A 12,145-nucleotide genomic window follows, 5' to 3' on the forward strand; every position below is an offset into this window, starting at 1 on the left:
CCAGGTCCCATCTCCTTAAATTGCCACCTTTTTGCAGTTTCTTCAGTGGTAAGGATTTATTATTGTTTTGAACTTTCAAATGTTTCACCACATGGTAAGCCACTTTCGTTCTGCCTGACTAAGAAAGAGGCAAGGTGATAACACTGTCACTTTCAAAGAGATGTCAAGCCTAGAGGCTGAGTATGGACAATACCAACCCCATGACACCTAGATTCCCACATGGTGCATGAGCAGTCCAAGGATCGTGACACTGTCAACAGACAACAAACAGTGCCTACAGTCTTTGAGATCGGTGGATTGTTCATGCTTGTTAAGAATGGCTGAATTATCTCAGGCTATCAACTATCCTTGCAGACAAAAATTGAATTGTCTTAAGTTAATAAGAGGCAGTAATAGATGAGGGATTTTCACACCTTTCTCACAGTTTTGTATCAAATAAGGAGCTGAGACACGAAAGTTTGTGGACAAGGGAGTGAGGCAGGTAATTCAGTTGTACTTAACAATAATAGGTAATTGTTTAAAACATATTGTAGTAAGTTTAGTGGAATTTTCACTTAGCCGCACTTTTGATCTTTATGAGATCTTTATGCATTTGGCAATGTAAGGAAAACAGAGGAACCTTATTGTCCATTTACAGAAGAAAAATATTTTTACAAATTAAATAAAAAGTCAGTTTTAATATACTACTTTTTTTAACATAGTTGTTGTAAAATACAATTTATTAATTTAAGTGCATTCATACGAACAGATAGATTCTGGAAATAAACAGTAACATTCAAAAAATTAAAATATAATTAAATGGATTTACCTGAGGAGTTATAATTGGCGATATTGGGGTAACTGTGCTGACATCTGGGACATCTGGCCTTGGAATCTGTAGAAAAAAGAGGTATCAAGAATAATATGATTATCTTCAGTAACGATAGGTTATACCCAACAACCATCTAGCATGTGTTACTCGGGACTTAACCATTAAACTATATAGAAAATTTAACCTATAATTACACTTCACCAATGCATTGTATACAATTAGTTACGATGTCCCGTCTTCATACAGTAAACTCTTAAGCAGACTGAAAATACCTAATATTAATGTGGAAATGGGAAAGGGCTTGATGGAATATAAATTACAAATTTGCAGTACGGGCATGGGCATCTGTTTGTAGAGAAAACTCTTCTAAAAACCCAAACCCCCTGTTTGGTTCAGGTTCAGTGATAATATTGCACGATATGGGTGCAAGGGCAAGACACACTATACTTATTCCTCTACAGCCTCTCTCCCACCTGCTTCCTTCTCAGACTGGTGCACATCTTGCTGGACATTGTCCTCTGGCTCTCTGATGGGTCCATCCAAATCTTTGTCCATATTAAGACCACTAATTATCAACTGACCACTAATTACCAACAGAGTCCACATTTTGCTAGCTGCCATCCCTTCCACACTGAAACGTCTCTCCCCCGTCAGCTGGCAATCGTTGAGTGGACATCTGTAGTGACAAGTAGCCCCTTGCACCATTTGATGCAGGTCTTATTAAAGCCTTCACAGACAGCGATTACCCCAAAACTTAGTACACAGAGAGTTTTTCTGTGTCATACACACATGCTGCTAACCCTCTGACCACCCATGAGAACCAGCTGCAAAAGTGGTATTCTGGGGTCACCCAATCTACACAACATCCTAGCCCATTCTTTTGCTTGACCTGCTCTAAAACCCTTTGACACACTGCTTCTCTGAATTATGTAGATGGGAGTTGTTCTTGCAACACATCCTTCAATCCCATAACCCTCCTGGCCGCAATCTGCAACCCCCACTAGTCCCTGCCCCTCAACCCTCTCCACCCTTGCACTATGACCATGATTTCACTCATCCTGCACCCACCCCATCTCCTCTCCAGTCTCCCTCGCATCTGTTCCCCAATCCATTCCTCATCAAGCTGCACTGCACACAACCCCCTTGCCTGTGGCCAGTACAAGTGCACCAGCTACAGGATGCACCTATTGCTTCTCCCTCCAAACTACAACCCACCCTTCCCCAACACTCTCTCCATTCCCTGCCTTCTTTCTCCCCTTGCCCATTCCTCCTGACACAATCCCTCAGTCCAGATGACCTGCAGTGCTAGCTCAATGTAGTCATTTGGGGTAAAGTAGTCATACAGGTGTGTGTGTGTGTGTGTGTGTGTGTGAGAGAGAGAGAGAGAGAGAGAGAGAGAGAGAGAGAGAGAGAGAGAGAGAGAGAGAGAGAGAGAGAGAGGGAGGGAGGGAGGGGAGGGAGGGAGGGAGGGAGGGAGAGACTATAGTAAGGGTCAAAAAGTAGCAATGTTTTCAGTCCTGTTTATGTATCTGTTAATACCTGAAGAGTCTCAACTATTTCATGAGTTGTTACCTAAATTCCATAAATCATCAAGCATTACACAGGAAGGTGAAACACATCGAATGTAAAAAAAGAAGATAGATACAAGAACGTCCTGGATGTAACACAGACAATGAATGGAGTAAAGGAAACCACTCACAATATAGTTGAGAAAATGAGTAGTATGCAGGTACATGCTTTGGATAATGTCCTTACTCAGAGCTATGAAATGAAAACAAACAAACAAACAAACACACACACACAATTATAAAAAGAGTAGCTAACTTTACTCCTCCTACTTTTGGAAAGGAAACAATTACTAATTAACATTTCTCACCTCAAATGTAGAGCAGAGTAGCTGTAAGCTTGTGTCCAAATAAGCAACAACCTTTCTCCTCTCATCCAGGGGAATGTCTGCTGTAGCAGAAGATCCAGAAAAGAACTCACGGAAACTAGACAAGAAGCCTAGATTCTTACATGCATGTTCTTCAGCTTCTTTTGCGAGGAGTCTAGCTGTTCCAATGCTTTGTCCCACAAGTAAGACAAATGCCTTAACCTGCTCAAAATAAATAAATAAATAAAAAAACAAACAAACAAATAATAATAATACTATTAAAAAAATAAATTTGAAAATTGAGCACATATAACATTACATTTCAGAAACTATATACCATCTGCAAATTTTCCATGTAGCTTGCAACTCCTGTGCAATGAACATTAATCAATATTTCATGTATCCATCATTATCAAGTGATTTTACTCTTCGGCTCCTCACTTATGCAATAGAAAAATGTGTTGATCACAAGCTGGTCCTCGGGCGACATCAGTGAACTACATTCTCAACTGTTCCTCATCCTTGTAAAAAACAGTCTGTGTCATGCATGTACATGAGTCTTCCTCAGTGTGTTGACCCTGAACTGTACTGCAAGTCTTCTAAACATTTTGGATGGTTTTACACCAACTGTTGTGAGAACCTTGTTATAATGCGTTGCACGACTGACGGAAGATGTCTTTTGCTCTGACACTGCGATTCTGACTAAACAAATGGGCTACCACTGGAAATGACTGCAACAATGAACAGAGATTGCACCACTCTGTGTTTGCAAAAAGGCACTTAAAAAAATCTGTTTTCTAACTGATTCACTCTCTTACAATCACTATTCTGAATCTGATTGTATGATAGCTTCAGTCATAAATGTCACTTTCTAGCCCAAGAAAACATTATTTGTCACATCTACATAATTATGTAGTCACAGGTATATTTCTACTGATGTACTGTCTTCCCAAGTTCTATTTCTAATTATTTCACATCCAAATATAGCACAGAACACGGAAGGGGTGTCGACCACACTGGAGGAGTGGTGCAGATGGGGGAGGCAGCTGCGGGGGCTGAGAGTTCTCCGATGTGTGGTCAGTCACGCATCGGTGGAGCTGATCTTAGTGTCTTGACATCAAAGTATCGGAGGCGTGCACAGTGTACAACTGCTGGCATCCACATTGGGCGCATGCTAAACGCTCGGACCCAGATGTGAAGCACAGATGGAAACTCTCTGAGGCAGGTGGTCAGGTGTCAGCCAGAGCATGTGGAGCACTGTAAAGGGTGGACTAAGGTTGCTGATGGGAGTGAACCTATATGAACTCAAGAATGTATTAACGGCTTCCTCAGGACAGGATTGAGTGACATGTTTTTTCATCTGTGTCTTGAATGTAGGGGTTTGTGGCTCTACCCCTCGACTGGATAGGAGATGCAAGGGAGAGGAGCTAACACTGTGGATGCCATGCTGTTCAAAAACTTGAGACACAAACTGGGAGAGACGCATTGTCGGTTACTAGCATATATGGGAATGTTTCTATGGAAAAAATCTCTGTAGGGGTGTAACAGTAGCTGTCAAGGGCATGGATGGTCAAAGAACCACATAAGGAAATTTTGAGAAAGCATCAACCTCTACAATCCAAAAGCAGTTACAGGGTGTATAAACAGACAAGAAAAGAATTTCTGGGGTTTTCCCTTATTTTCTGGTTAAATAATCACCTTTTCCCCGGGTGAATATTCACTTTTTTCCTTGTTTAGTGTTGATACACTTATCAATCCTTTACGTAGTGAAGGTTTTTTTTACACCAGCAAAGAACTTCCCAGCACTTTAAAAAACAAAAGCCAGTAAAAAGAAAAACCACATTTTGTACAGATCTTTGATAAGTGGGAACATTTACACTGCATATTTTCATATTTTGAAAGTAAAAACACAGATTCCACCAAACACACCACGTCAGCTTCTGAAGAACTGAAATCAAGACTGCAACACTCTTTTGACAGCCAATTACAGCTGACTTCATGTGATCTCACCAGACAATAACAGCAGATATTTAGAGCGCAGGACATATGATGTAGTTAGGTGATGGCATCATCATTCACTATATTTACATGGCCTCCCAAAACTGGATTTCATTAACCAACTTTCCTGTACCGCATTTAGTTGGTCATAAAAGCACTCCGAAATCTATTCTGGAAATCCACTTCTTACTGCCAGTTTTCCACTTCCACAACTGATTTTCACTACCGTGTAAACGCACAATCATTTTTGAAATGTGCTTGGTCTGGCAGATTACTATTTGTTTTAAAAAATTTCAACTAATATAGATGGAGTGACTCATTGCACTGTGAAGGAGAAGTATATATATTACAATGTGCATGAAGCAGTCTACTACTAACATTTAATTGAAAGAAATAGTGATTGCACCCACTAAACCTGAAACTGAAACAGCTGATTTCCAGATGCCATATCTGACTGGGCTACCAAATCCATTTCAGGCCTCAAAACATGTAAACATGACAGTGATGAAAGGTTTCCAAAATTCAACTTTCGTCTTCTGGAAGATGTGTCACCTGTAAACTTAGTGACTGTTAAGTAGTGCAAACAAACAAATAACAAGAGTTAATGGTTTAAATTAATAAGCATACAGCAGAGGTACAAGGAAAACGAAGTGTTCACAAATAGTATTAGTCATCAAAAAGGTTTTACTGAATCCTCAGTAGCCAACAGTAACACACCATCAAGTGCTGAGAAATGAGGGGTGGTGATGGTGGTGGAAAAGGTAATAATTACACAAGGGTACAATGCTCAGACCAGTGGTTTACCCACCCAGCTGTGGTGGGCAAATTACCCAACCTGAAGTAAGACAGGACCCTCCACAACAGCCACCAAAATCCGAGCACTGGTAATGGGAAAACTGTCCACAGTATTTTGGGCTTTGGTGTCTGAATGGAAACACAATAGTTCATCCTGATTAAATGCTGTATCAGTGGCAATTGACAGAGAGCACCTGCAGCAGTGTGTTGTGCAGTGGGTCAAGAAGAAGAAGTAGATGAAGAAGAAGAAGAAGAAGAAGAAGAAGAGAGAGGCCAGTGTTGCAGGCGATGGGCCACTTTGCCTGATAAAGATGCCGAAGGGTGGAAAAGAGAAGATAGAGGTTTATGATGAGTAATCAAATGAAATTTAGAACCATGTAGGAAGATAAGACTTTTTTTGAATGCATATACAATAACAAGCACTTCTTTTCTATCAGTGAGTAGCACTGCTGCACCTGATTCAGAATTTTGGAAGCATACGCAAGAGGACATACAGAACTGTCTGCATATTTGTGCAAGAGAATGGCTCCAAGATCATACTATGAGGTGTCAGTGGCTAAAACAAGATGTTGCCTGGTTGGAAAGTAACTAAACAAGGTGCAGAGTATAATTTTGACATCAATAAGATAGAAGCACACTCATAAGCAGGCAACCACAGAAAAAAGAACACATTTACATAAGAGAATATGAAGTAGCCGAGCCACTGTGGCTGCACCCGGACAAAATTTATTGAGGTAAGGAATCTTTTCAAGAAAGGCCTGCTACTCTATGACATTGGTAGGATGTGGCGACACCATAATGGCATCGAAACTTTGGCGTAAATGTCTGACGCCCGAGTGCAAGACTTCAAAGTGAGACAGACAATAGACGGCTGAATAAACCGTAATTTGTCTGAGTTGCTTTTCAGAACAGCAGCCTGCAGCACTGTGAACAAGCAACAAAGGTTCAACCAACGTTCATCTGTTGAGGAACCTGAGGTCACAATGTCATCCCGTTAGTTAATGCACTTCATCACGGATGCTGTGAGTTGCTCCAAAAACTGTTGGAAAGTGGTAGGGGTACTAGTCATTCTAAGTGACATGTGCTGGTATTGATGTAACCAGAAGGGAGTTTTCACTGTAAGGTTATGTTTGGAATCATCATCCAGAGACATTGCAAGTAGGCTTCCGACAAGTCAATTTTGGAAAAATATTGGTTGACTGGAAGAAGGTATCAGTGGTATGGCCCATTCTGAGGCATCAAGGGATCACAAGTTTAGTGTTGGAGGGACAACAACAACATTGGTCCCTGGAAAGGTGTGCTAAAAGTCCATCCCAAAGGGATAACGGATGGGTATCAATAATAGACTGTGAATCGACAGACTTTTTAAAATCATCTCAGAGCAGAAGATTGCCATTAGGTTTTGCGACAGTAACCAACGGAGTATACCATTCACTAGAATAGACAGGCATGATAACACCAAAGACATAAGTTTATCTAGTTCTAATTTGACTAACTCGCCGTAAAGCTATTGGGATTGGGTGGGCAGGAAAATAAAACTGGAGCCCACTGTCATTTTCATTATGGCGTGAGCCTTAATATCAGCAGCACACCCTACACCTTCTGAAAAACAGGGAGGAACATTCCAAGCATACCTGTTGGTATGGGACTTGATATGATACCAGAAGCACTTGATCAGGAATAGAGAATCCAAAAATTCTGAAGGCATCTAACCCAAATAAGTTTTCAGTGTTGGCATCATACATTACTAGCAAGGTCAAGCCCGCACAACTGCTTTATACACTACAGGAGTAGGAAATGTTCCCAATATGAGAATTTGTTGTTTCTTGTAACTCACTAACCGACGAGAGACGGGGACAATGCTGGTGATATGATGGTTGCCTGTTGTCCATGTGGCCTGCTCACGTTGAACAAAACAATAACGGCAAGACTGGAGAGAGCATGTGGCCACTGTTGTGATGCTGACTGCTATTGTTGCTTAGCACAACACTACCCCATGTGGCATGGAGACTGTGGTTGCACAGCCACAATGTCATCTTCCCCTCGTGAGCCAAACGAAAGCCGCTTAGGAGGAGAAGCAGCACTGGCAGCTACCTGACATCAAGCTTCTATCTGATTTCCTGTTGCCTATACTTCAAAGGTCTGGGCAAAGTTCAAAGCTTCTGTGAGAGACATCGTAAAACACATTCAAGATCTTCCCTATTGGGAGCCGTGCATATTATAGCATTGGGAACCACTGAATCAGCATATGAGTCCCAGTGAGTTTCAGTAACAAATGGAATGACACCAAAGCACATGAACGTTTGCTGCCCAAGCTCTGTATGACTGTTGCAGCTGCTTTTGACAAAGGTAGAACTCAACACGAGCAGCAATAACATGACTAATTTTGCAAGGATAATTAGAGAGCAACTGACACATTTCATCAAAAGAGAGGCTTGCAGGTTTCTAAGAGGAACTATCTGACACAAAAGGTGATAAACATGAGAAGAAACCCATGACAGAAACAAAGCCTTACACACCTTGGAGTTAGTGACTCTAGAAAATATTGCCGAAGGAGCTTATCATATGCAGCCCAATCTTCTCGATGAACCCTGGCACATCAACAATGCTGACAAACTATTTAGTGCCACAGCGACATCATGCTTCTGACTGGTGAGAGCTTGTTGCTGTTCAACAAGAGATTGAAGAATTTCTTCTGCAAACATATTGGCCATAGCGAATTTAGAAACGAAACACGCAGAGTAGAATATTGCAATCATCACCAAAATGTACAAACTTAATATCAAAATTACCACCAACAAACTTTTATTCTGTTTCCACATGAAGGGATACACAAAGACACTGAATGAAGTAGGAATCTGTACAGTCACACTGAACCATAGCATATATTAAAGCACAGTCGAACACCTGAGCAAAACATTTTTCATGTGAACTTTAGTCTGTGGAAGGCCTGGCACACCACCTTATATACGGCTGTTTTGTACACGGTGCAGCGCTTGTTGCGCTGTCTGTAGTTATGCAAGGTGACCTCTTTGGGTCAGCTTTGCAAATTATAAACAGTGCTGTAAAATTTTTAGAAATTGACAGACAAGGCAGTAAAATCATATTGTATATTGTGTTATCAGACCAAAGACTTTGCTGTGTTTTATTATGTTGTTTATTACTATAGGCCTATTTTGGAGTGGTTGTCATATTCAGGTTATCTTCGAAAGGTACATGATTTGGGACAATACTTCAAATTTTTAAGTAGATAATTTACCATATTGTAGAATTATGATTCGCTATGTACATCACATTGTCTTGATTTCCATGTGACATTGATGTCTCAGTTGCTGTCACATTACTGTGTAAGTTTGCTCCTTTGATGCTGCTAGAGCTACAGTGAATATTAAACTTTTGGTGGAGCAGTTACTTGCGTAGTTGTTGAATTATGAAAGTTTATTTCATAATGCCATTTTGTGACAGCTGTATTGACAGCTGAGTCAGCGATGTTACATGGTTACAGGCTCCTTGTTTCCATGGTATTCTGTAGGTCACATCTTTGTTCTTACCAGCTATATTATATTGTTTGTATGATTCGTATTTATGTGATTCTACTCCCATGTGTGACTTTATCCTACTTTTTGCTATGGAATTGGTTATGCCAGATAGTGGTGCGGTGCATGATGTTTGTGGCAATTTCTCAATGTTGTTTTCTTAACCCTTTCACTGCTATGGGCGTGTATACACATCCGGCTACACTGTTCCCCAGGCGTCATGGACTTGTATGTGTGTCACCTGGATTTTCCTACAGTGCGTTCTGAGCCGTTGACCTCTCACTGCTGCAGATGATTTACTACATATCTTTGTATCTTGAATCGTTTGTGAGATAAGACGATTGTTACGATCACATGAATTGTGATGCACAAGAACGTTAATAGGTGCAAAGGGTGCAACTGTCCTTCGGATATAAAACACAATAACTCATGAACGAACTGAGATAGCCTTTTGCTCTCAGTTTTAAATAAAAGTTCGATATCTTATAAAAATTTCATTTCACTGGAATGTATGAGCTAAAATCAACAACATGGAAAATTTACGCAATGTGCATTTACCTCTGCAAAATCTTTAAAATTTTGCATAATGTTTTACTTAATTTGATGCAACGCAGTACCTATGACAGTTAATAAAAGGAAATTCAGTACTTTATCAACCAAAGATATGAAACTTTACCAGATACTAATTATTTCATAACAGCCAGGAAGTTGCATGAACAGAACTGGGCGCATCTCATTAGAACAAAATGACTATTGTTTTGCTCTCAATTTTAAATAAAATTTTGATACCTTATCTACATTTGATTTACTGCAATGTATGAGCTAAAATCAACCATACTCAGAGTTTACGCAAAACATTTTAATCTCTGGAACATGCTAAAATTTTATGCAATATTTTACTTAATTTGATGCAGCACAGTAAGTATGACGGATACGGAAGAAAAAGAAAAATATCCAGTCCTTTATCAAGTGAAGAAATCAGACTAAAATTTCCAAAAAACAATTTTTTTCACTTAATAGTTTCCAAAAAATCTGTTAAATATTTCATATTGGCCAGAACGCCACCTCCCACCATAGGTGTCAGCATCTGGCAAGCAGTGCAGCCATAACAAAAGCAGCCTCTGCATGGAATGCAAAGAGCTCATCAGTAGCAGTTAGACATATGCTTTCCAATGTTTACTATTAATTTCATGGCAACAAAATGTCTGGATGTATTTGTACATTTTTTTTTTTTTTCTGTTCATCTTTCTGTTTGAAAGGATAATTTCAATAAAATTTTCTATGCAACATTTGCATTTCAAATCAGTCTGTTTATTTAGAGTTTCTTGAGAGTAATTTTGTGTGTGAGAATAATTTTAGATTTTTTCAAGAGTACTCATTAGTGGTCCTTTTTGTGTAACATGTAAAACCTCACACTGAGTTCTATATTGTCTACTGTGTGTCATACTGTTTTCAAGTGATGGAAGAAAGTTGATGGGTTACAGCTGCTTTCTGTAATGTGTTCTCGGTATTGAATATTGAAATTATGTCCAGTTTGACCCATATAGAATTTATCACGTACTTTACATTGAATTTTACATATACTTGGATCTGAATACATGGTTCAAAAACAGTGTCGTGTCTGGTAAGCAAAATTCTATGTTAGTGTGTTTCCTTAGAATGTTGTTGACAACTGGATGGATAGAGACAGATGTTTTATGAATTTTCAGATGTCCACATAATTTAAGTACCCTAGGATTTATCACCAAACATTCTCTTTCTTTGAAGTCGGACAGAATAGTATAACACTGTTTGATGACTTACTTTGTTTGTGCAGCATATTTGTTTGTGGGATCTCTAGTGATTTCTACGATGTTATTTTCTGTGAAAAAGTAGTTTACTTCTTGTAGATAGTAATCTGTTTTAGTATTAATAACAATTACATTTGACAATATTATGAAAAAGATGGCGGAAATGATGAGTCGCAAAGAGTCACAACAAAAAGATAAAGCATGTAAGCTTTCACTCTAAAGGCCTTCTTCTAAAATACACACACACACACACACACACACACACACACACACACACACACACGACTACCATCTCTGTCCTTTACGTCATATTGTCATTATTACATCATGGATTTTCCATTGTTTAAACTATTACCTTTGTCTGACTTTATAGTTATTGCAATACTAGATATTAGTTTATCACTAATTTGGCATAATAGCATATAGCTTCTGTACTGGTGTTTGTTATTATTGGTGCTTTCTTTTTCTGTTGCATTCGTTGTCCTAAAAGTGTTTTCGTTTTGTTGTTTTATAGGTAATCGATCTGCCAATCGCTATTTTAGTTGTTGCTGTAAGTTGTTTCCTGATAGTGCTTGGAAACTTGCGTTCTGGATTATATTTTTTTAAAACTATTAGACAAGGATTTATAATATAATCTAGAATTGAAATTTAAGTACACTATCAGGAAACAACTTACAACTACAGCTACAATAGAACTAATGCAGCTAGATTACCAATTAAACACAAAAAGAAAATTGTTATTAGGACAGTGAATGCAATACAAAAAGAAAGCACTGACAATTACAAAAATCAGTACAAGGACTGTATGATATTAATCCAAACTAATAATAAACTAACAGCAAGTAATGCAATAACAAAGTCAGACAAAGGTAACAGTTTAGTCACATTAAAATGTTATGACTATATACAAAAACTAAATGACTTTTTTATGGTAAATAATATCACACAAATCATAATATTATTATATCACACAGCACAAAGTGAACCACAAATGAGTGTTCCTGAAGAAATCAAAATATATATTCACACACACAAAATTTTATTGAAATTATACTTCCAAACAAGAGACAAGTAGAAAAACAAAATCTACAAACATATCCACTGATCATTTTACCATGAAATTAGAAGTAACCATTGGAAATCATATGTCTAAGAAAACAACACTGTAAGACTTGTCTCAACATTATTTGGCATAATCAAGTTATAAAAAAACAATAGCATTAAATTACATATTGGCATAGAATCACATAAACACAAATCATGTAAGCGATATAATATAGTGAGTACAAACACAGGTATGACCAAGCAAATGGCCTGTAAGCACATAACATTGTTGAATGAA

At 38.6% G+C, this 12,145-nt stretch overlaps 1 protein-coding gene across 1 annotated transcript in view; it reads right to left on the reverse strand.

Moving 5' to 3' along the window:
• LOC126472074 (sphingomyelin phosphodiesterase 4) overlaps nt 1-12,145 on the reverse strand; it is a 200,193-nt gene that overhangs the window by 77,023 nt on the left and 111,025 nt on the right. Inside the window, exons 9-10 of the mRNA XM_050099910.1 lie at nt 2,688-2,906; nt 809-874 (exon numbers count right to left, since the gene is read on the reverse strand). Coding sequence (XP_049955867.1) covers nt 809-874; nt 2,688-2,906 — 285 coding nt within the window. The remainder of the gene's footprint in view (nt 1-808; nt 875-2,687; nt 2,907-12,145) is intronic.

The sequence above is a fragment of the Schistocerca serialis genome, chromosome 1 (genome assembly GCF_023864345.2).
Source record: "Schistocerca serialis cubense isolate TAMUIC-IGC-003099 chromosome 1, iqSchSeri2.2, whole genome shotgun sequence".
In the NCBI taxonomy this organism is placed as follows: Eukaryota; Metazoa; Arthropoda; class Insecta; order Orthoptera; family Acrididae; genus Schistocerca; species Schistocerca serialis.